The sequence below is a fragment of the Pieris napi genome, chromosome 17 (genome assembly GCF_905475465.1).
Source record: "Pieris napi chromosome 17, ilPieNapi1.2, whole genome shotgun sequence".
NCBI classification, from domain to species: Eukaryota; Metazoa; Arthropoda; class Insecta; order Lepidoptera; family Pieridae; genus Pieris; species Pieris napi.
This window is the reverse complement of record NC_062250.1, coordinates 6,947,351-6,971,710: the sequence shown is the minus strand read 5'-3', so window position 1 is coordinate 6,971,710 and position 24,360 is coordinate 6,947,351. Positions and strand designations below refer to the sequence as shown.

Below are 24,360 nucleotides of genomic sequence, written 5' to 3'. Positions count from 1 at the left end.
AAGAAGTATAACTTCAAAAAGAATGAATCTTACTTCATTCGCTTGCAAACAGTAGTCAAAATATTTAGTAATGTAAATTTATTTATTTTTTTAATTATAAATTAAATTGATACTAACCTGTGGGGTAGTATTAATGTGTAGAGCTGAAGTTGATGTATTCACTGGGATTTCTTCGTTGCTCCATGTACTGGAGTTGTCTGGGCTTAGCTGTGAATAAAATATGAATAAAGTATTTAATATAAATATTTGATGAATAGAACAGAGACACACACACAGCAGTAGAAAGTATTTAAGCAATATTTTTGTCTAAACATTACAATTATCTAAGAAAAACATAGAATATCATCATATAGTTCCACATAAAAACAATGAATATTAAAAATATTTCAATGATTTTAATTATTGTAAATATGAAAAAGAAATTGTAATGTGTGTAATGACGTGGAATAAGTGATACATGTATCTTATGTTCCATAATAAACAATATTTTATTTTTTATTCATTTACGGAGATATACCTGCAGTCTTTCGACGAGTCTTGGGTCGTCAGATCTAGGGGGCGTGGGCAGAGGGGGCCGAGGAGTAGGGGGAGGTGTACGGCTCTTGAGGGGAGACGAACTCGCGCCGCTACTTGCCGCACTTGATGGACTGGCGCACACCTATAATGGATATATCAAGTTGTGATCTAAACTTTGATACCTCAAAATGCTACCAAATTTAAGGTTACGTGTAGTACAGTTTTATTTAGAACAATATAAATAAAACACGATAATAAATATAAATGACGGGCGGCCTCATCGCTAATAAGCGATCTCTCCTAGGCAATCCGTATTTATAACCATAACCATTATTATTTTTTATAGATAATAAATACATGTTCTATTCTATGAACAGAAAAAAAAGGTATATTTTACTAATGATGTAAATCAGATCTGGGACCTGGGTAGCAAAACTTTTCAGAACAACTACATAAAATGATAACTGAAATAATTTTAACTAACCTTTCTAATATAATATTTATGACTACTGCACACTTACTACATTAACTTGTAATTGTCTGATTAATAAATAATTTATTATTAAATAATAATTAACACATAGTAAACAAATATTGCCATTTACCTGTGTGGTAGGCCTAGGTTTCGTGTCCAGAGGGGGCGTGGCAGTGAGTTTAGCGGCGAAGGTGTGGCTCCTAGCACCCACGATGGCGCCCGTGTACGACAACGCGCCCGGCTTTGCGGTCGCGGTACTCGAGCTAACTGAGCTTATTGGGGCGCCAGGGGCACTTGGGGCACGCTTTTCGTTGCTTGGTGTTGTGATGGCTGTGTTTTCAATTAATTATATTTTATTAAATTACAAACAGTTAAAATAGATATCTGACAATACTTGTGTGGACAAGTTTACTATAAAAATATTTGAAATATTTTTACTAACTTGTAGCTAAAAAAAGAGGCGTTTTGTGATATATCTTTATTGGAGTGATAGCCACTGCAATATTCTGATTTATTAGACACTCTCCTTTATTCTAAATAACTTAAAACTTAAGACATACCCAAGACTCATTTATTTACAGCGTAAACACATTTTCTCAGAAATTTCTTAAAAAGGTTTACTAAGATTTTTTAATATATTCACAACAAAATGAATTTCACATGATAATTATAATACTAACGGTGTGTATGCGTCCGTGTGGGCGGTCTCGCAGGCATGTGTTGCTTGGCAGGCGCACGCGCAGGTGCGGGCGCGATCGTTACCACGCCCGTACTGGTCGTTGGCCCTACTCGACTTGTCACTGGCACGCTACTTGTATGAGCCACCTGGATTGATAAATTTTACTGGTCAATAATAAATTTAGTAAACAGAAAATGTGCAGAACTTTTTTACGCCACTTCACGCCAAGATACGTGCCGATACCAGTTACGAATAATAAAGAAATCATTAAAAAATATCCCCTATTACTTTGATCAATTTATTACAATAATTACGGATATTTAATATCTCTTCTTTCAAAAGACATTTAGAAATGAATTTATCATCTATTTTCTATGGATATATTCATTAATTTATATAAATATCTTTTAACTATGAATATATAATGGTCTGGTAAGAATATGATTATGGTCACCATAACTTGCTTCGCACCTACTCCTACAGCTAACTTAAATTATATATAACAAAAAAACTAATAATATATAATAACCGGGGCCTAATTTATATAAACTACATTCCTACTCTAATAAATATTTCTTTCTTCATCAAAAGAATGACGTTTACCTTAGGCGTAGGTTGTTTAGCAGGCTTAACAATAGCTGGTTGTGGCGCGGGCGCAGGTAACTTAGCCCGGGGCAACAGCTGCGCTATGTCCGCTTCTGGATCACGAATCATTGCTGCAATAAGGGTGGCCGCTTGCTTTGTAGCTTCCGTCGAGCCTCTGCAAAAGTTTAAAAAAAATAAAATCGTGAAGTATTGTTTCGGAGGCTATAAATTCAATTATAAACGACATATACTTGATAGTAATAATCCGCTCCCCCTGGCCTTTAGTCTGCTTGTCGACTTCGATGTGAGCGCCGGTCGCCGATCGGATCGCGTTAATGTTCGAGCCGGCGCGACCGATCACACGGGATATCGCATGAGATGCTACGCACACTTTCTTACATCTAAAAAAATCATTTTTTATTAGTTCATACTGTAGTGTAAAGCCCTTAGTGGGAAGAGGGCACTAGGTGCTCGACTTTGGCATTATAAGGTGCGGTCGTGTCCGAGTTACTAGTTAGTTTGAAAGGCTTAGATGATGCGATACAATTGTCGATTTCTTAAATAGTATTTATACATACTTTGAAATTATGTAAGTTAAGGACGATGTCGAAAGAGCATTTCACTTAAAACTAAATGTCAACCATGATAATGATTAATAGGCACCTTTTTTTTAAGACCCTGATTGAAAAGTAAGGATTGTAAAGATAATTTATTTGCAATACAATATTAGTTTACTTAAATCAGATATTTGGTTCGAGTCTTACTTTAATCAGATTTAATAAAAAAGTTATTTGCGTATCGTAAATTAACAACTATAACGTTGAATTGTAATTAAAATGTAAATAATGTATGACTAAGCACTGACTTTAACACATAATTTTTGGTGAACATTACATTTTTCTATATTCAAAATAAAAGTAGAAGAAAATATACCCAGGCTCCACTGCAGATGGAGGTTGAACGCTGGATTTTCTGACGACTTCCTTCCAGCCCTCCTCGCGACGCGAAGCACCAGGAGCTGTTGCCCCCTTTGGGGAAGTATTTTTGCCTTCCATCTCCCATCTAAGGGAATGAATTAATTATTTACCGTTTCATATTATAAATGATAGCTCTGTTAAAGAAATGCGTGACACGCGGTTACTCGTACGTGGGACATTTTAGAAAAGCTTACATGTTTCTAAATCCTGAATGAAGATTTTCGTTCTTTGATTTCGAATAAAAGAAACATATACAATATATGTATAAAATATACAATAAAACAAATGAATGAGGTTGTATCTTTCATTTCATTCATTCTAACTACTTTTTTTCTTCTTAAAATGTTTTAACTAAAGTACAATGTCTCAAATTTTGTTTGACACATTCTCCTGGTTAATATACAGTAGCATAATAAGAATTCTTCGATCCAAAAGCTATTCATTTATTTAAAAATTAAGCTAATTATTATCAAATCAATGCAATCAGAGACTGCACTGTGCCATTTTTTAGATTTGTTTTTTTTAATTGAATTAAATATAACAGTTAAAATTCATTCAAATAAAATGCAAAAAATAAACATGCATTAGCACATCAAATATTAACTACAGATACCCAAAACTAGCTTCTCGAAGACAGATCAACTTTGACATCGATATGTTAATTTTTTATAATCTCTGGTCATGTCAACTTACTGGCTGAATATTTTTTTATTTTTCTCGATCGTGTCAACGTCGTCTCTCTCCACGTTAAACCTAGACGATTCAAATACTTGGCTCTTTCTAGAGCTGTTCCCAAATTTGTTAATATTCTGTACTGCGATGCTTTTAGCATCTTCTTCTTGTTTTCTGCAACAACATTCACCTTTTAACCCCACTCCCCAAACACCTTTAAGATTTATGTCTTTAACTATTATTAGATCATATAAATTCTAATCTACTCAATTATAGACTAAAGCGGGCTATAGACGGACCACTATTTGCAGTCAAGACGAAGCGGTCTGTGTATTGCGAATATAAATTTAGTATGGAAACTGCAGATCGCCGTGCGGCGACCGCATATTGCAGTCGGTCTTGACTGCAACATGCGGTCCGTCTATGGCCCGCTTAAGCAACACAAAGTTCATGCAACATCAAAATATGTAATGCAATGTACAAGTTTAAAATATTTACAAAAAATATTAGGATTTTGAAGCCCTATTTAAGAAATTAATCAATAGTTAAAATAAGTAACACACGCATGCCATTAACATTTAGTTTAAGTGAATTACAACACATGTATAAAAATAATAAATTGCAAATAATATAATAACTCACTTTTCTTTCTTCTCTCGTCGCTCGTGCTTAGGCGGAGTGACAGGAGTGGCGAGAGGCGCAGGCGCAACGTTCTCTTTCTCTTGCTTCTTTTCGCTCTTAGAGGTGACTTCTTTCTCTTTTATCTCTATTTTAGGCTTTGTCTATGGAGAATAAATATGCATTTTTGAAAATTAAGTATATTCTATAAGGTTCTATATATTGTATTTTTTTAGCTTTTAGCTTAAGTAGCTTACTTTATCGGGTTGTTTCTTAGAAGGTGCGGGTGGAGGTGTCTTTTCTTCTTTTTTCTTTTTCTTACTTTTGCTTGAAGCGGGTGGAGCTTTCACATCCGATGATGAACAGGAACCCTGAATAAAACCAATTGTTAAGTTTTTTATATTGTAAAAATATTATAAATTTGTGACTCTTTTATAAGACATTAAATATAGTATTTCTACAAGTTAATCCAGTGTTTATCATGTATTAAATACAGCCCAAAACTGTATTTATTTTTAACGTTTTATTGAAAGAAATACTATTGAACAGTCCACATATTCTGTGTCATTAAATGAATATACCTGTGAGTTGGCGTCAATGCCGGAGTCACCTTCCTCCTTGGGCACGGGCTCATCATCAGGCTCTCCGCCTTCTGACAACTCCCCAGATGCCTTTTCGCAGTACAGGCTGTTCTTTTCATTCTCCGCTTGCAGTTTACGTCGTTCCTCCTGTAACAGAGACGTATATATAGATAAAACATTAAAAAAACACTTTTTTTGTATGACAAGTTTAATCAATAAACGAATTCTGCATTTTAACATATAAAAAAGAATTTCAGAATGTCGGGACAGTTTCAAAATTTGTGAAAAATTAAGATTTATAAGAGGAGTTTTAACTATTTTAACCGATTAAGCAAAACAAACTATCAAAGGGTTTTGTAAGATTTTAATTAATTTATTGATAAAATAGATACAAAAAATTATTAATCTTAAAAACAGTATAAAAAATATATATAAAATCGTCTATTCGCATTTAAGAATATATACCTTTTTCTCCATCTTCTTTTTCTTCTTCCTCTCTCGCCTTCTAGCAGCTGCCTGTCTGCGGCTCTCTTCCCGGCATCGTTCCGCATCTAACTCTTCTAGTAAAATGGTGGCATTTTGATTGGCCCTCGCCGCTTGAGTTTCTTTCGCTGCTCGAATGACGCGCACGCACTCTTGGCATTTTTCTAGCAACTCCTTATCCGATATTGTACAAATGTACCTAAATGCAAGAAAATAATATCAATAAAAGCCAACAAACGAAACTTCTTTAGGCGCATGAGTAGCAGTTATTTTAGAAAATGTGGACATAAGTTAGCAATTATGATAATAAGGAATTTGTAATACTATTTGGTAATTGTTACCATATGTATGGTGGTATTTCTATATACATAACAACAACAATTTTAGTTCTGGTTTTTAATTAGCTTTAGCCTTAGCCTGACAAAATTAAATTATGGGATTTGGGCAGCTAATTTTATATAGTTAATTTACAAAGAAGTTTCACTTCTTGAATGTGTACTTTGTACGCACGCACTTTTATTTTATTACGATGAGTTTCACACATAATTTTTTTTTAAATTTTTTCATAAATATTTCACAATATAAAGAGAAAAAAATTCATGTGTAAAGTCACTGCAGAACCCAAATTACTAACAGAGATCACTATTTACAGTTCATAAAAAGACCTAGATTCGATTTAAAAAAGAATATCCGACATACCTTGTCATTTCCTGGTCTGAAGGGAATTGCGTGACGACACCAACCATCCACTTAACCACTTTCGTATGGCCCTTGCGGAAGGCTGCCATCAGGCAAGAAACCTGATGAAAATATTAATTCAATGATTACTTTTGAAGACAGTTTGTACTAGGATTAAATTGTAACTTTAAAATAACCCCATTAGAAATGTATTCAAGATTTTTTCTTGGCATTTTATAGACAGTAGTTACTATTGAATTTTCATCTCCTTCATAACTTAGCTTCGTACATTTAAGTCAAGTTAAAATCATTTATTCATATAGGTAACACAATGTAAACATATGAACGTCAAAAAATAAATATACATTAAATGCTTGGAATTTTACATTTACTGTCAGTTCTCAAATCAAGGGCGTAGAACGGAAGAGAAGAACTGGCAATAAACTCTACGCCACTCTTTTTAATCGACAAGTTTTTTGTTGTACACAACGTGTGTAAGGAGCTGCATCAATTACACCATGTTCCACATGACATCTTAAGTAATAAATAATAATAAAATAAATTGATAACAAAGATTTGTCCTCTATCAACATTCTCGTGGAAACAACACGCAAATTATTATATAATTAATATAAGATATTATCGTTTGTTTGCTTGACTTTAATCGTATTCAACGTATAATAACCTGTACCAAAAATTTTACAAAAATCAAATAAAATTGTACGTAGTAATAATAAGTCGCGTAATTAACCGACCTTTCTATTATCCTGTGAGTCGATATCTGCACCAGCCGCGTACAACATCTCGACAACTGCCAAATGGCCGCCGTTCGCTGCCAACCATAAGGGAGAATTGCCTTTCTTGTTTTTCACTTCTACTGCCGCTCGTCTAAAATAAATTTATAAATCACAATTAGTTTTATAACATTTGACTTTGCTTCAAAAATATTGTAGTTACCTCATTAGATATCAGTCGGTATTCAATAGAAGAGAAAAATTACTAAGTAGCTATTTTCTTTCGACTAATTGAATAAAGAACATTAAATATTAAATAGTATAAACAAAAATTTTGAATGAAGCACAAGTTTATGTATGGTCCAAGGGTAAATTAATAAATTTTGTTTATAATGCTAAGTGTGAGAATACACTACACACTTACACTAAGCACGCATAAACATAGTTTGCTCATTGTTGGATTCTAGGAAAAAAAGGGGGTATCCCCTTTAAGGCTTACTGCCAAAACTTTTACACAAGCGGTTAGCTGTACCCCGCCGGGTCACCAAGTACCTTGCCCATTCTATATAATAAAGCCTTTAGGATGCTGTTGGGACTGCCACGCTTATGCAGTGCCTCAGACATGTTTCCCGGGCTCAAACTGATGACTTCTGGGCGATACGTCGGAAAATAACAGCATCAATTTACGCATATTGCGATGCAGTAGGAAGAGTATCCTCAGTACAATAGAAGACCGTACTCAATCGCAAATTGTTAGTCAGTTTGTGCGTACGCTTGTCGGCTCTGGTAGACGCGTACACGTATTTATTTATTATTGATTTCAGTACTTAAGTTGTTAAGTTATACTTACTAACTTAAATGTATTAGTGTTACATAGTATTGTCTTTTATTAACATAACTTTTGCACATTTAAAGAAAACACTTTTTTAACGTATTTTATTTTTGAGTTTATATCGACTCCGGGGAAATAAATGCAGATAATATAACTTTTTTCTAAAGCTGTGACACTTTTTGGCTTCAATCACCACGACCACGCACGCTGTAAAGAACGCGAAACGTCTGTATTTTTTTTTAAATTATGTGAATAATTATAAGTTTATAATAATACACAGCTTCATTCCGTCAAAAAAGTGTTTTCTTTAAATGTATTAGTGTTATCTAAACAGAATAAAGGATTATTGTAAAGAATAATAATATATTAAGTTCAATCCACCCACCTCTGCAGCAGTAGCTCGACGAACTTAGTATGTCCCTTATCAGCTGCGATGGTAAGGGCGGTGTCCCTTGACGAAGGCACGGGTGGCGCATTGACGTCAGCCCCTTTATCTAGGAGAACTCTTCCGACTTCCACGTACCCCCCACTAGCTGCCTCCATTAAGGGTGTTAAACCAGTCTTGGCACGGTGTTCCACGTTCGCTTTGCGGTCTAGGAGAAGGCTTACGACTTCGTGGCGGCCTGTGAGAACAATAATAATTGAGTTCCAGATGGCGTATCAGCTGGAGGTCTTGTGTTAGAACTCCGGCGACATTATGTTATGCGTTGGTAGGTACAGAAATCTATATAGCAATACCTTTTAGTTATACAGTTGACAAACTTAGAGGCTTCTAAGACTTATAAAAATACTCAATACAATCTTTTGTTTTTCATATAAATTTTAGTAAAGATTTAAAAAAAAAATTGACAACTCATACTGAAGACATATATACCCACAATAGGTTTGACATAGAAGACATATCGTCCCCGGAGAGCGAAAATTCATTAAGTCCAAAAAACCTGTTTCGAGATAATGGGGGTTAAAGTTTTGAAATACATAAATTGCCATAACATGACATATTTTAATGTTTCTCGTTTCATTTTGAAGGAAATCAAATTATGTTAAAATGATGCTAGCTACCCAAAGTATGATTAAGTTATTACTGAGAAAACCTAAAAAATAACAATAAGTTATTTGTTCTCTGTAGAATATCCGATGTAGGTATGAATTAGTTAATATTCGCCCCTAGTTAGTGATTTTTCACTCAGATCGAGTTTATTTTTATGGACAGTTAAATAAAGAAAAATAATATAGTTTTAACGGCATAGATTAATTAGTTTTCGCTCTACAGGGACGATATACAATCGTAAATTAACAGAAAAATTATTACCTTGGAAACAGGCCAGGGTAAGCGCTGTATTGCGATTGGTCTCGATCTGCGCGTTGATATCCGAACCGCAGTCCAATAGGAGTCGAACAGCCGCCGTATGACCATTCATAGCCGCTAACATTAAAGGTGATATTCCCAGCTTCGAACCCGTACGGGAGTTAATCTCCGCCTGTATAACATTTTTACGCTAAATAAAATCTTTTATTAACAGAATTTATTAAAATAAATCATTTAATTTATTGTGAAAAAAATGTATTGATAAATACATAAAAATCAAATTTAATTTAGATCTGGTAAAGAAATAGTCATAAAAAGCTTTAATTGTAGAGCGGCCATCTTGGCATCACCTCTACCAATAAAAATTGAAACTGCTTTTGCTAAGTTCGAAGAGTGATACTAGAACTCTGAACTATTTACCCTAAGCCCCACATCTATATATATAAAAGAAAGTCGTGTTTGTTACAACACTTATAACTCGAGAACGGCTGGACCGATTGCCATGGTTTGTGATTTGTTGGATTTGTTTCCGTCCCGAATAGCAGAATAAGCAATAAAATATCGGATAAGTTATCGAATAACAATAAATAAATAAATTAATTTTACGAATGCAAAAACCATATGGTGCCATCTGTTGACAAAACTACGCATCATTTTACGTCGAATTCGTGTCAGTTCAAGAAATTCCGATCTTAAGGTGAATGAGGAGATGCATAACCATGCTTTGATCCTGATCAAAAGATGTTGGATATCAGAAAGTGCTTAACATGCAGTATCGCCATATTGACGCTAGAGAGAAGATGCCTAATGTGTAAAACTACCATTCTTCTTTCGCAATGGCAAGCAATAAAACATTTCTGTATTTGCAAAAAAGTTGTATTAATGTAATACTTAACATTAATGAAATCCTAAAATAAGTTAAATTAAAGTAACAATGATATTATAAGGTTGTAGGGCGGAACGAAGTTAGCCAAGTCAGCTAGTCACAATATGATAAAGAAAATGACAATTTACCTGGTGATGTAACAAAAGCCGTATAATATTGACGTATCCGCCCGAAGCAGCCAACGAGAGGGGCGTATAGTCGGACACATTTCTGTGCTCTTTATTCGCACCGCGACTGAGTATCAGCTCCACGACGTCGTACCTGCCCCCACTGCAGGCGAGGGAGAGGGGGGTGTCCTTCGTCCTTTCCGATTGGGCTTCGATATCCGCACCGTGGTTCAGGAGAATCTCTACTATCTTCTCGTGGCCCGCTGTCGCCGCTAGTATTAGAGGTGTGAAACCCTAAAAACAGTTCGAGAATGTAATTAATAGTATTGTCTTTTATTGACATAACTTTCACACATTCAATAATAAAACAATTTTTACCGGATTGAAGTTATGTAATTATTTTTCATAATTTTAAATTTAACTCTAGCTGTGACACTTTTTGACATTCAACACCTTTTATCTTCAGTCACCGTGACCATGCACGCTGTAAAGCACGCGAAACTTCGGGTTAATCTCTTCAATCCGGTAAATTTTTTTTTGTTATTAATGTTTATTGTCAAAAACTTTAAGCATCTAATAAATATAATAATAAACCTTTATTTGTCCACATCTTTTTTACATATAATATACAAAAACAAATATATATTCCAGTTTATTAAGCTAAGATGCCTCCAACTTTTTCTACCCTACTTCATTTTTTGCCGTCATCCAATGCTGCCAACTATCCTTTCAATCTCGTCGGCCCATCCCCATCTATTAAAACTTCTACCCTCAACTATTACTAATAAAGAATTTAATTTTGTTGAAAAATATTTTAAGTTTAAGTATGTAGTGATGATCTTTTTGGCACGTTTTTGTAAAAACAAGTAGTTGTTAGTGTAATGGTGCTTTAAAACTTTTAATGTTATCACTCCTATATCAGAGGGAATATGTCCCATACTCACAAATAAATACAATTGTAAATGATTTATTGTAAAGATATTATTATATATTATTTTAATTAATTTATTTATCCAAATAAATGTGACAATAATGTTTCGTTAAATAAAAACAAAAACTACAATACCTTCTTGTCCCGATGCTCAATATCCGCCCCTCTCGCCAAAAGCAACTCTACCAGCTCTTCGTGACCTCCAGCACAGGCCAGGGTCAACGCCGTGTCGTGGTTCGAGTCCGTTTCCGAGTCCACGTCCATGGAGGGATAGGCCGCAGGCGCTGGCTGAGGGGGCGACGCACCGTACGTCTCCGTTCGGCACCCGCGATTGCCAAAACGGTTCTGAAACAAGAAATTTTGTTTAATTTATTACTTAATTAAGTGCTGAACCGCTGAATTGAGGTTCCCACAACTATTTTCTTGACGATGTCAAGACCTTTAGACTTTATTTTGGTTTAACTAGCAAAGGGAACGTCAAGTATTACGTAGCGAATTTTGGTGGGTAGGTCTTTTTGTAAAACGTTACGATACGGGGCGGGGATTAAATTAACCGTTATTGTTAATATTATTTTCGACTTTCCAGTACTTTACACCACCTAATGGTAACTTTTAGGTATAAAGAGTCACTACGTGGTCACGAAACGTTTTACTATAATTGGGTACAAAAAAAACGTTAAGGCCCGTTACATGGGGGAGGGGGTCCAATAATCTCCAAAAATTGCGTGACGTGACTTGAACGCTCCCAAACCTAAGGCCCGTATTCCAAAAGTTACCTCAGGCCACAATCTCCACTTGAGTACTGTCAAACATGTCAATGTTCAAACAGAAAAAATGGTATGACAGTTCATAAAAGCAAACTTAAGTTTGTCGTTCTAGATGTGGGCCTAAGACCATAATTACACAGAACATAATTTCAATCACAAACGAATTAATAATTTATGCTTTCACTAATTTACCTTTTTAGTCTTAATTCCACTGGTATTGGTAGCCTGGTGATGATGATCCCTCTTGGTCGGGTGTGGCAAGGGCGGGGTGTACGAAGTGGGTAGGGCAGGCGCGGCCGCCGGCATCTGTGCCGTGAGCCCCGCGATTATGTCACGTGCCACTTCGGCAGAAAGGTTCGGCGCCACACCGGCTGCCATTGCAGCTGTGAGGCCCGCGTTGAGGCCAGCCGTGAGAGCTATAGACATGTTGGGGGCCATGCCCGGTTGCATGTCACTGGGCATTGTGGTTGGCACTACTGGCGGAGCGTATGACGTTCTGTAATATATTATTAACGTATATAGCACTAATATAAAAACACCTAGATGTTGAGAATGTTTTATTTATTGACACTTTATTGTACCTACATTAATTAATGTTAAAATTATCGGTTATACGAGAAAAAAAGAATAACATTCAGCCACATCACGTAACATTCCATTTTAAATTCTTAGCTCTAAATTTAATTACTTACTAAATAACTTTTAAAATGAGTGCTCATCAATTTAGAAAACAGTTTGTCAAAAGTTTAGCAGCGACTTCCAGATGAATAATAACAAATTATTTAAGAATTATAAAAAGCGATAAGACGGTATTTACCTAAAGTCATCGTAAGTTATAGCTGGCGGTGGTAAGGCGAAGTGATGGTGATGGTCAGAGGGAACTTCCAGGTCAGGTCTCGGCTCCGTGGGCTCAAGGGACGTCGGCGCAACCGTTTCAGGAAACTCATGCACGGGTTGACCAACCAGTTGCATGCCCTAAAACAAAGCATTGGTTTATACAAGTACATTACAAAAAGCTTAAACTGATAAAAAATTATGTTAAAATATACTATTAGTTTAGTTAAATGTATTTATTTCCGTTATATTAACCACAAAGAAAAACACAAGGTATGGACAGAGTCTATGAGGTCTTCAGGCATTTCGTGCTAAGAGGCAACTTAAAGTAATATAGAGATTCAAAATTAAGAGACAGCTAAACACAAAATAATAAAACATTTTGCACAACTCGATTAGATAGAAATATATTTTTTACTTAAAATTTCATTAAGTTCCTAGTAAGTTTTTATAACCTGTAACTTTGTATATAACAATATTTATAAGAAGCTTTTAAACCATCATTGCTAGCTAAATAAATCCAAATAAAAAGTATCTGACAAGACCCACCTGCATATCACAGTCAGCGGTGAGAGCCTCCTCGGCGGCAGCCAGCAGACGTCTGGCGTGTCTTTCGTCGCCTTCCTCCCCGCTGCCATCGCCCTCGCCCACGCATTTGTCCAGCTGGAGCTCATGGGACTTCTGCTGCATTACCTGAAAATCAATTAATATAAGGCCCTGTGTTTTTGACATGACTTGAAAATTTTACTTTTCTTGCAAACATTTTAAAAATAATAGATAATCTAATATCGAAATATATATAACCAAAGTGATGAAACTGATGATGAAAGTCCGTTTCCTCTGTTCGTGAGTTCGCTTTATGACAGTACCTTTGGTGCTGTGCATTGTTATGTATTAAATTATTTCTATGAAAATACTTAAAGCTTTGTTGGTTTATTATGATCTAAAGATCTATTTCTGTATATATTCGTATTACAATTGTTGCATTACAATGACCTATAGTAACAAGTTCATTTTTTTAATACATTAATTCTAAAAACTCTCACTCTCAAACATCATACTAAGTTATTAGGGAAGAGTGTTTTACCTGCAGCACAAGGGTTCTGAGCTCATTGGGTGGTAGGGCTACGAGTGAAGGCACTTCCCGTTGAAGATACGCGAGAACCGCGCCAAGGCCACGCGCTTCCACCGAGTTGCCATCACCCGCGCTTACCTCGTCACCCACCTGCGGATGACATTTATTACAACAAAAACCAGTACAATAATTACCCGACCCTCAATGGGCTGCGTTCTGTTTCAACTAACAAATTACTGTTTCGCCGTGAATATACGGATAAGGACGCATGGTCAAACAAAGCTTGGTGAACAGAAAATATCTCAATACGAAGTTCGTATATATTTGCAAAATAATTATGTACAACAATTCAACTGATGCTTTTCCAAATAGTTAACGCTCTAACCGCGTAAGTAGCTTTGTAGAATAGTTTGCTAAAGTTTTTATTCAATATTTTGTTTGTTTTTCTAATCTTTAAGTGTAGGTTAGGAGCGTTCAAGTATTACGTAACGAATTTGAGGGGGTTCCTTTTTTAACTCACTAGGTTGTCACGAAACGTTTTACTATACTTGGGTACAGTACTGTACTTTGGTACAAATAACGTTACGGAGCGTTACATGGGGGGGGGGGGGAATAATCTTCAAAAAATTCGTGACGTAATACTTGAACGCTCCCTTACTTCATACTGTGGGGCTTCAATGTTTTGTGGCTCTATCTAAAAATTTGTTATACATTTATTATCAATGAAAAAATACGATCAATGAAATTTGCCGCAGCAATAATAAGACATTTTGCTTACTTAACAAACAAATTTTACAACGGCATTATAACTCACTTGCGGCGCATACGCTTCAGGTCTCTGCTGCATATCCTGTACATATTGTTGCTGTAATTGTTGTTGCTGTTTCTTTTGCTGCTGCTGTTGTTGCGCCGTCAATTGCTGGAGCTGCTGTTGTTGGAGTTCTTGCAATTGAAGCTGGAAATTTAAATTTAATATTGAAGAGATAAATATTAAAAATAAAACCAACATCTATCCGTCGAGTTCAATAAAAATGTTATATAAGTCAGACACAATTTAATGAATTTATATATTTGGCAATTCATCTAAGCCGTGACAATCTACCCAATCTTAGAATAAGCTACTTCTAACTTGTCATTACTTCGTACTTCTAGAGTCTAGAAGCCTCTTATTGGGACAAAGACTACCAAATACATTTAAATACCTACGACACGAATAGGTACCTAAATAGACTTTTACCGTGACGTCACCCACATCATGAATGTGCTGTCCGAGACGTTGCAACGCGTCTAGAAGAAGGAATTTGCAACCAAACTTAGCACATTTACGTGTCGCCTTTGCGCGGGGCCGATCTTGTATGGGAGTGTTCTATAGAATTATTTAGGCTTTGATACGTACTCATAAAAATCGTTTATTTTTGCAACATTAATTATTAAGAAGTGTTCTACTCTCAAGTTAATCCAAAAAACAAAAATGGCCTGAATTAATTTATTCGACAATAAATCGAAATAACAGTCGACAAAAATTATTACTAAATAAATACTATTTACAAAGCTGTGATCTAGTCAAGGGCTTGTCTCTAAACAAAATGTAACAGGTAACACATGTCAGAAGTGAAACTTCTGTTGCTAACTAATTTTTAAGTCTTGTTCATATTTATACAAATCTTAAACTTTAGATTTCCGAGACTTAGAGTGAGGAAAAAAGATATGTTAGGAATTTAATTGTCATTAAAATATTAAGTGTCGAAAATTAATACCATTTTTTTAGTATTTTAATTTTAAAAATAGAATTTCTATAAGGTAATTCGCCCTTCACACTCACTCTCTCGTTCGGAATCAAACGCTCTCTCTGGACAAAAACGCTGCACATCTTCGTGACGCTAATATTATTATTATTGCGTTTCATCCGTAAAAATTTTAACCTCATGCGCCTAGAAGTTTCACTTCAAAAATTGATAGATAATAATCTAATTTGATGTTATTATTATGTATTAAAAAAATCTTACCTGGCTTACGTTAGTCGCTAGTTGCTGCACTTGGAATAAATGTTTCGGAGGGGGGTAAGGCGGGGAGACGGGTGGATGAACTTTCGCACCTGCAATATAACAATTATTTATTAATTGTGATACTTTATATATATATATAGGCGAGTAGGTAATCAGTCTATGTGTTAGATGAGATGGATGTGAGACATGTGCCCCAGCAAGTTTTAATTGCGCACACAGATATCGGAACCCACGACGTCATTGATTAGAGTTAAAAAGCGTACACTGTTAATTAATTACTAAAACAAGCTCTATATCACCCACAAAAAGCGCACAAAATTGTTAAATGTGATATATAAATGGGAACAAAGTTCTTTCAGATTAAATAAGAGAGATAATCTGTTATTACCATCTATCATCCTCTTGAATGTATATGATTTTAAATAAAATCTTGAATATTGAACAACAATAAATATGAATATTAAAAATATTTCGAGGGTACATCACACAGTCAAAGCCAAAAACTAAATGTGTTGTTTAGCTAAATAAATAAAATCAACATAAGCAACACAACAAATGATTAAAGATATATACGAAATCTGTATATTTTTTAATTCCCCATAAGAGAAACAAAATATCGGAATAAAACACAGAATGCAGATCTTATGCACTAGGAGGTTATAGGGGAACACAAACAACTTGCCTTGGGCGCAGAATTGTAGGTCGAGAGCGTGCAAGGCTGACGTGGCGAGCGTCGGTGGACCTTTACACAAATTATCGCCTTTAAATACATGGAAATATGTCTGAACCAACACTACCTTTATGGCTCTTAAAATGGATTAAGATCACACTCGGGACTGAATTTATTAAAATTAATTAAGTGACAATGTGAGATGCATAATGCATATGTCACTGTAAAATTGTAAATACCGTTAGATTGTAATCTATCTCGCGAGATTGTGAACTCAACGTACTGCTTACAATTTAACGTATTATTATTCGGTAGATTGTAATCTATCTCGCGAGATTGTGAACTCAACGTACTGCTTACAATTTAACGTATTATTATTCGGTAGATTGTAATCTATCTCGCGAGATTGTGAACCTCAACGTACTGCTTACAATTTAACGTATTATTATTCGGTAGATTGTAATCTATCTCGCGAGATTGTGAACCTCAACGTACTGCTTACAATTTAACGTATTATTATTCGGTAGATTGTAATCTATCGAAGTGAAACCGTCAAATTTTACGGTGAAATCATTTTACTGTAGTGAAGCTTGTCGATTCGAATATTTAAATTTACATGAAACAATTTTTACAATATATAAAAAAAAAATAAGACTTACCAGATGAATCAGTTAGCTCCAGCATACCCCGTTCAGTCTCTGGCAGTGATTCGTTTCGAACTTGTCCAGCGAGGGCTTCCGCTCTCTGTGTATATTAAGACATAAATAAAATAAAAAAAAACTTTAGAGGTGTCAAGGGACACCCGGATGGAACGAAATTCCTTTCGATTAATTTATATGTTAATTGGTATCATAACAGTATGATAGATTTTCTCGACACCAATCTTACGACGAAAAAAAAAAAAAAGCCAACATCACGAGGTGTTCTCAGGCGGTCACCCATCCAAGTACTGACCTCGCCCGACGTTGCTTAACTTCGGTGATCGGACGAGAACCGGTGTATTAAAATAGACAAAAAAAGTGTCGTGACAACTTTTCGTAAGAATTTTTTCCGTCTAGCCCCCTTTCACAACGCGCGATAAGGAACTTCGTTCCAATAATAAAATTCTCAGATATCTATTATGACCATTTAATTGTCAATTAAAGACTCTAAATTGCCGTGAATTGTAATATACAGTCAAAATCTGTTAAAACGACATAAAAGCGACTAATAATATTTGGTCGTACAAACCGATAGTTGTAACAGCCGATGACGTTGTTATTAAGTACTTAATACAATAGAATTCAGCCGGGACCTTTGATTTTGGCCAATATAACCGGTATGTTGTTCTAAACGATGTCGTCGTAAACGGTTTTGACTGTATTTTTTATACATATGCCAAATATAAATAGGTATTGTAATTATTTCAATCTAGCTACCATGGATATAATGATATGTATGAGTAGTAACTTTAGTTTACTACTTTTAGTTCTAAAACTACAGAATACACAATTTTCGAAAAAACGCGATTCCATTTCATAAATACGTTTTTAATTGGCTGAAATATGTTTTGAGGGATGAATAACCACAAATAATGTAAATAAATTCGGAAAATGGTTTTCTGATGTTACATATAAAACTAAGCTTTAGTTCAAACCGGATTTAACTATTAAATTTTTCTGCTTATCAAACATTTAGTTTACGATAACGTAGTGAGAACTTTAATTTGACAGTATTCAGTTCGGGTTTTGCCGTTTAATACAATAGAATTGTCCCCTTCTCCCACTGTAACTTCCAATAACGATAGCGATACCCATCCCGACGTTTTTATATGCAAGTGCTATAAATATCCGCAGCGCATTATTGAGGGCGCTGTCAGTATCGCTATTGGAAGTTACAGAGTAAGGGCCCTGATGTCATATTTAGTCTTTTTAAGGATAGAAGTCTAAGCTACAAATTTAGTCTTATCATACTTCGAAACAAATTTTTCTATACTAAAGGATTATGGGCCGACTCTTTTAAATAAAATATGTTTAATTTAAAACGCATCCAGTAATTTAGGAAAAGTTAGTTCAAAACGTATTTATCATAGCGTTTTAATCTAATAAAACGATATTTTATCTACGTATATTATACCAGTAGCTCTACCATGTTCGAATATTACATTGCATTTACTCTTTTATTAAAACACCACATTTAACTTTTGTCAAATCCCGTACGAGCTACTTGTATCTTTATAAAGGCGTCTACCAATTTAATTATCGATCACTCACATTCAATATCTTATCAAATTTATTTTTACATTTCTTGGGAACATCCTTCCAGGTAAAGCCGGGCGGTAGGGATACTTTAGCCATGCTGTTGATGTTTAGCTACACCATGGAAAGCAAGCAAAGTAACGGTAACAAATTATATTATAGCATGTATATGGCCTTATGGTACATCAATTCTATGTAAGTAAATAATTATTTCTTTAAACCAAAAGAGTTTACATTGTATTGACAATTTATTTTATTTACACTTGTACTCGTATCACACATTTTAAAGGAAAAATATATTTAACTAACTAATAGAGGGAAGCTCCTAGGGAAGACGCGTTGGCGCGGCTATTAATAAATAAGACCTTTACTGGAAGCCAAACTCGAATGGAAATGCCGAGAGAATGCTCATTGTGAAAGATTTTAAGTCATCAAGGTGGATAGAAATGATCCTAATCCTTGGGATTGATTTGCTCCAGTTCAAACAATTTGTATGACAATACTTGGCGATTAAAAAGAGTGGCGGAAAGTTTCTTGCCAGTTATTCTTACCCGCTCTACGCCCTTGACTTGCGAACTGGTAGTAAATGTAAATTTACAATTAATGTAACTTCTTTCTGACAATTCATAAGTGTACTTGTTTACCTACATGAATAAAGATATTTTGAGTTTGAGTTTGAATGTTAATTTATGACTACTGCGACCTTAAATCCTACAACGGTTCTTTTTCGCACAGACAACCATTATTTTTTTTACTTTAAATAATAACTCTTTAGTAACTGCAGCTGCAAGCTTTTGGGATACATTACACTAAAAACTTCTTTGGTGCATTTTGACAATTTTGAAAACCGTTGTATATTTTGAACGGGTTTGGATAAGCATAAGCAAATTATAGCTGGGTATTAATAAAATTGGATTTATTTAATGTTCTAATATTCCTACAAATATATACAAAGAATTGATACACAACAGACCTTAATTGAAATGAATTATTTACTTATATAGTAATTTTAATGAAGCATGATTGTGTTTAGCAATTTTAAATTTACAGGCCTTATTTATTAATACTAAGATTCTAGAAACTTCGGCACAGGTTTATAAGGAACAAATTACATATTTATAAATAGGACCGGTATTTAAATGTTAAGATGTTAATCCGACATCCAAAAATTCATGTAGCAAAGGCAAAATATAAACAATGCCTAACCCTTTTACTCATAAAAACTAATTAAACATTGGTTCCTCTTTTTGTGAGTTACTTTTTAATACTGATTAAAATATCAGAATGTTACTTAAAACAGTGTACGACTGAGTTTTTGTGAATAAGTATAAAATATATAAAAGTGCGTAGTAATAAAAAAAAAGTACATCGCAGAATTTTAAAAACCTTACTATTTAAATAAACCGTTTGTCATACATTTCGGTGTCTGTTAACTGCATGTTTTTGTACGTGGATTTGAATTTTCCGCGTTCATAATAATCTTTTTAAACCAATTACACAAATTATTGATGAAATACGTTGTGTAGTTTTGGAGTTTATCGCGTGCATACAGACGCAACGGATTGTTTTTTATAACGTTTAAGAATACAGTGGGTACCTCAATATAGGAGTGTTTTGAGATACAAGCAGCGGATCGAGCGATATTTTGCTTTGAGATGAGAGCAAGATTTGAAACACGAGGAATCGCACACTACACTAACAGTTTCTCCCACTTTAGACTAGACCTTAGGCTGTTTGCTTTTTTTTTCGATTTCTATTAATTTTGGATAAATTGGGTTCGCGTTTTTTGCTTTGAAGCTAATCTACTGAATTGAAGCGTGAAATCATTTTCTTACTTATTCAAAAACACTTAACAAATGTGGTAACTTTGGGTGCTGGAACGGATTAATGGCATTTCTAGGGACTTAGTTCAGGTATTATATGTAACGAATTTGCGGGAGGGGGGGGGGGTTCCCCTCTAGTAAAACGTAACATGCGGGCCTTGGATTGAATTACTCGTTATTGTTAAAATTATTTTCGATTTTCCGGTACTTTCCACCTCAAAACGGTAACTTTTAGGTATAAAAAGTCACTGGGTGGTCACGAAACGTTTTACTATTAGGAAAACGTTACGGCGCGTTACAGGGGGGGGGGGGGGGGTTGAGAGATATCGAGATACCACTGTATATAAAAATAAATATAACATGAACAAATGTAAAATTACTCACCTGATCATCAATAATATCGGGCGGCGGAGGTAAGTGATGATCCGAATGTTGGGGCGCGGGCCTTTGTTTCCTATTGCACTTGTGTTTGACCGGCGCCGCCCCACCCATCACAGGTACGCCAGCACCCAGTAGCGGTGCCTGGCTACCCATAAGAGGGGCTTGGGTGCCCATTAGCGGGGTTTGATTACCCATTAACGGTGCCTGGTTAGCCATGAGAGGTGCTTGAGTACTCATATGTGGGACATGGGCACCCAATAGAGGTGCTTGATTAGCCATAAGTGGAGTTTGGGTACCCATCAGAGGGGCCTGAGTACCCATAGGCATAGGCATGGTGCCCGCCCCACTTGTCACTGGGTTGGCGGGAATGGCGGAGGGAGCGTTAGGCGCAACGGGTTGCTTTTTTCTTCCTGAAATTTCAATCATTTTGTTTCAAAATTTTAATAATTAACTTGAGACAGTGCTAAACTGATAATCCTTAAACAACACAAAACATTAGAATTTCCTTAGCAAATTATTATACTGTCATTATTTCGTGTTATTTTTTTTAAATAAAAATATGATATCAATCATTATCAATATGTGATATGTAAAAAAATCATTAGATACATGTATGCACCTGTTTTATTAGAAAATAACGTATTAATAGAAAAAATACCCATCACAGCCCTCAGTGCCAACAATAACTACTCTATAAGATGACTACATTGTTAATGCCAATTAATAATAATTAAGTATATCATTACAATCTTGACACTCAAATTGGCTTTGGATCATGTTCATGTCGAATTTCTAAATGACAAGCACGAATTATAAAAAATCCTATACTTGACGCTGGCTAATGCACAAATCCTGCCAGAGCCATTAAAAAAAAATTACATCAATTATGTCTATTTCTTTTAAAAGTGTACAAGTAAAAAGATTTTATAATTTTACACTCACCGTCTAAATAGACCTTGGCGAAGTTGGGGGGTAGGTCAGCGGGGGCGGGGGCGGGGGCAGGTGCCAGCGGCTGGTGAGGGTGCGCAGGGAGAAGCGCTCGTTGATTGAAACCCGGCGCAGGCGCGTGCGACAAACCTAAAGCTGCCGCCTGCGCCGTACTCAAACCGTTGTTGTCCTCTGACGTCACGCCTCCTGATTACACATATTAAAAACTAAACAACATGTATGCTTGTACTAAACCGCTATGTACGATTTTAATGACAAGGTTTTGGATTTAATTTCCAAAAGAAAGCTTCTTCGCTTTTTCAAACGTAAAATATGTCGCAATAAAATCAAATTGAAGCAACATTTCGATTACTTTAATAGCAATTTAAACCCTCAACAGCTCTAAGTTAAATACTCTTTTATATTTATACTCAATAAAATTGTTTTATAAGTACACGGACAACTGAGAAAGAGCAAGTGCAGTGTTGAGAAAGACAAAAAGCAATGAAACAAACTATACTAAAACAGCCTATCAAACAAGCAATACACTCTGTTCTCTTCTACTCTATGGTTCCTTACCCTCACCCCTCGGTAACATGACCGAGTGCGGGAAGTCCAACAGCAACTGAACAACGGCTGTATGTCCGCCCTTGGCAGCTTCGATCAACGTGCTCGAGTTGTCCTTGAGCTTTCTGAACGGGTCCGCATCGCATGCCAAAAGGAATTTCACGACGTCCGCATGTCCGCCCGCGCACGCTAGCGATAACGGCGTGTGGTCCGCGTTCGCTGTCATACGGTTTACGTCCGCACCCTAAAAACACATTTTGGAATATTAATTAATTAATACGAGTCAATTGCCGCTTAATCGATTTTGGGTAAATTCGATCATTTGATTAAGTCATCAATGAACCAGAGACTGCTCACTACAAAGAGTAGGGATAAAAATAACATTTAAATAACTATTTATGTTATTAAAATAAAAGTATGTTTATTTCTATATAATTCTTGAATTGTGTCAGCATAGAGTATTTCTGTCAGTTGACGTAATATTTTGAATAAAATAATACTGTCCAAACTTTTTCTTAATGCCTTTGGGGGAGAAATACAATCTTTCTTTAAACAATTAGAGGTTGTATCTCTAAAGACCCCACCGGAAGTCGATTCCACAGTTCGCAAAAGAAAGTGCCTCATGAGGCGGAAGACTTCCAGCTATCAAGCTGATGAAATTTCGAATTAATATGGGATTTATGATATATATATTGTTTTTAATATTAAGGAGGGATCAACCTAACCCACTCTTCAGAACACTTAACATAGTACACTTTGTAGAATACTCAGAGAGGCGCAATGTTTCTAACCTACACTTACACCTACACTATAGTATAGTGCATATGTATAACTACTTAGACAAACAAATTTCACTTAGCAATTAAAATATCGACTACAAGTCCTTTCAAGTGAAATTATAAACAAACCTTTCCAACAAGAAACTGCACAGTACAAAGATGTCCAGCACGACAAGCCTTCATAAGGGGCGTGCGTCCACCTTCACTCTCGTGCTCTAGTACGGCGCCGGCCCGTAGTAACACGTCCGCTACGTCCGTGTGTCCGTTCTCGCATGCGTATGTCAACGCCGTGTCACCCGTTTGCGTTTGGGCGTGCACGTCCGCACCCGCGTTTAGGAGATACCTGGAAGGGTCATTCGTTTAAATTTTGAATCCCTTTACCAGATTTACGGTATTGTAAATAAGCGGTAGATCAATGCTTATGTCTATCCTGTGCATGTATATTTTAATAGAGACCTTTCAAGTAATCTTTATATATAATTATTCTGTGAGTGTGGATGTCACTGAACTTCTCTCAAACGACTGGACCGATTTTGATGAAATTTTTTGTGTGTGTTCAAGGGGATCTGGGAATGGTTTAGATTCACAAATCAGCCCGGCAGATGGCGCTGCAGTCAGTACTTTCATACTTTGTTTAATATCCTAATCGCTTGAAATATCATACAGGACAACGTCTGTGGGGTCCACTAGTATATGTATATTTCTTTAGTGTTGCAAATTAAAAGCTAAAAGTAAAAAGAAGTCTAATAAGACTTCTACAGAATACTGGAATAAGGCAATTAAAAAGAAAAAAAATTCTAAATTTGCAACATTAGAATATAAATTTAATTTACTTGTTAAGTTAATAGTCCTAGAAATAAAAAATGTTCCCGCTTACCGAACCAGCTCCAAATGGCCTTCCTGGCTGGCTTCCATGAGAGGCGTCGAGGCTCCCAGCTCAGCATCAGCCCCGGCCTTGATGAGGAAATCAGCCACTTCAAGGAAACCACCACAGCAAGCCAGTGTAAGAGCGGTTTCCTGCGTCTCGTCAGTTTGCGCGTTGATCGCCGCGCCCTGACCGAGGAGCAGTGCTACCATCTCTTCATGACCTAAAGAAAAATAAGACAAAATTTTATCATTATTATATGAAAGTATCTAGTGATTTTGTTGTTTCAGTCTAACATGCTGTATAAGAATAGGAATTGTTATGTTCATAGACGTAAAAACGTACATACGTACGTTACGTTTTTAT

General features: G+C 35.6%; 1 protein-coding gene and 1 pseudogene across 7 annotated transcripts in view; both read right to left on the bottom strand.

The window, feature by feature from the left end:
* Window positions 1-24,360, bottom strand: part of LOC125057779 (ankyrin repeat domain-containing protein 17) — a 45,171-nt gene that overhangs the window by 6,719 nt on the left and 14,092 nt on the right. For 3 of the 7 annotated variants that reach the window (XM_047661660.1, XM_047661661.1, XM_047661667.1), the window contains 32 exons: window positions 24,007-24,217; window positions 23,259-23,472; window positions 22,363-22,594; window positions 21,799-21,990; window positions 20,860-21,266; window positions 17,075-17,159; window positions 16,428-16,487; window positions 15,746-15,834; window positions 14,977-15,105; window positions 14,554-14,694; window positions 13,752-13,889; window positions 13,214-13,357; window positions 12,648-12,805; window positions 12,023-12,326; window positions 11,199-11,408; window positions 10,154-10,426; window positions 9,143-9,311; window positions 8,216-8,453; window positions 7,020-7,152; window positions 6,286-6,386; window positions 5,569-5,785; window positions 5,104-5,250; window positions 4,780-4,893; window positions 4,547-4,686; window positions 3,926-4,078; window positions 3,189-3,317; window positions 2,507-2,656; window positions 2,274-2,430; window positions 1,672-1,816; window positions 1,122-1,321; window positions 518-658; window positions 118-207 (listed from right to left, as the gene is read on the bottom strand). In XM_047661660.1, the coding sequence (XP_047517616.1) occupies window positions 118-207; window positions 518-658; window positions 1,122-1,321; window positions 1,672-1,816; window positions 2,274-2,430; window positions 2,507-2,656; window positions 3,189-3,317; window positions 3,926-4,078; window positions 4,547-4,686; window positions 4,780-4,893; window positions 5,104-5,250; window positions 5,569-5,785; window positions 6,286-6,386; window positions 7,020-7,152; window positions 8,216-8,453; window positions 9,143-9,311; window positions 10,154-10,426; window positions 11,199-11,408; window positions 12,023-12,326; window positions 12,648-12,805; window positions 13,214-13,357; window positions 13,752-13,889; window positions 14,554-14,694; window positions 14,977-15,105; window positions 15,746-15,834; window positions 16,428-16,487; window positions 17,075-17,159; window positions 20,860-21,266; window positions 21,799-21,990; window positions 22,363-22,594; window positions 23,259-23,472; window positions 24,007-24,217 (5,411 nt within the window). The remainder of the gene's footprint in view (window positions 1-117; window positions 208-517; window positions 659-1,121; window positions 1,322-1,671; window positions 1,817-2,273; window positions 2,431-2,506; window positions 2,657-3,188; window positions 3,318-3,925; window positions 4,079-4,546; window positions 4,687-4,779; window positions 4,894-5,103; window positions 5,251-5,568; window positions 5,786-6,285; window positions 6,387-7,019; window positions 7,153-8,215; window positions 8,454-9,142; window positions 9,312-10,153; window positions 10,427-11,198; window positions 11,409-12,022; window positions 12,327-12,647; window positions 12,806-13,213; window positions 13,358-13,751; window positions 13,890-14,553; window positions 14,695-14,976; window positions 15,106-15,745; window positions 15,835-16,427; window positions 16,488-17,074; window positions 17,160-20,859; window positions 21,267-21,798; window positions 21,991-22,362; window positions 22,595-23,258; window positions 23,473-24,006; window positions 24,218-24,360) is intronic. The other 4 variants (XM_047661665.1, XM_047661662.1, XM_047661664.1 and 1 more) reach the window with 4 other exon arrangements.
* LOC125058146 lies at window positions 17,321-17,439 on the bottom strand (annotated as a pseudogene).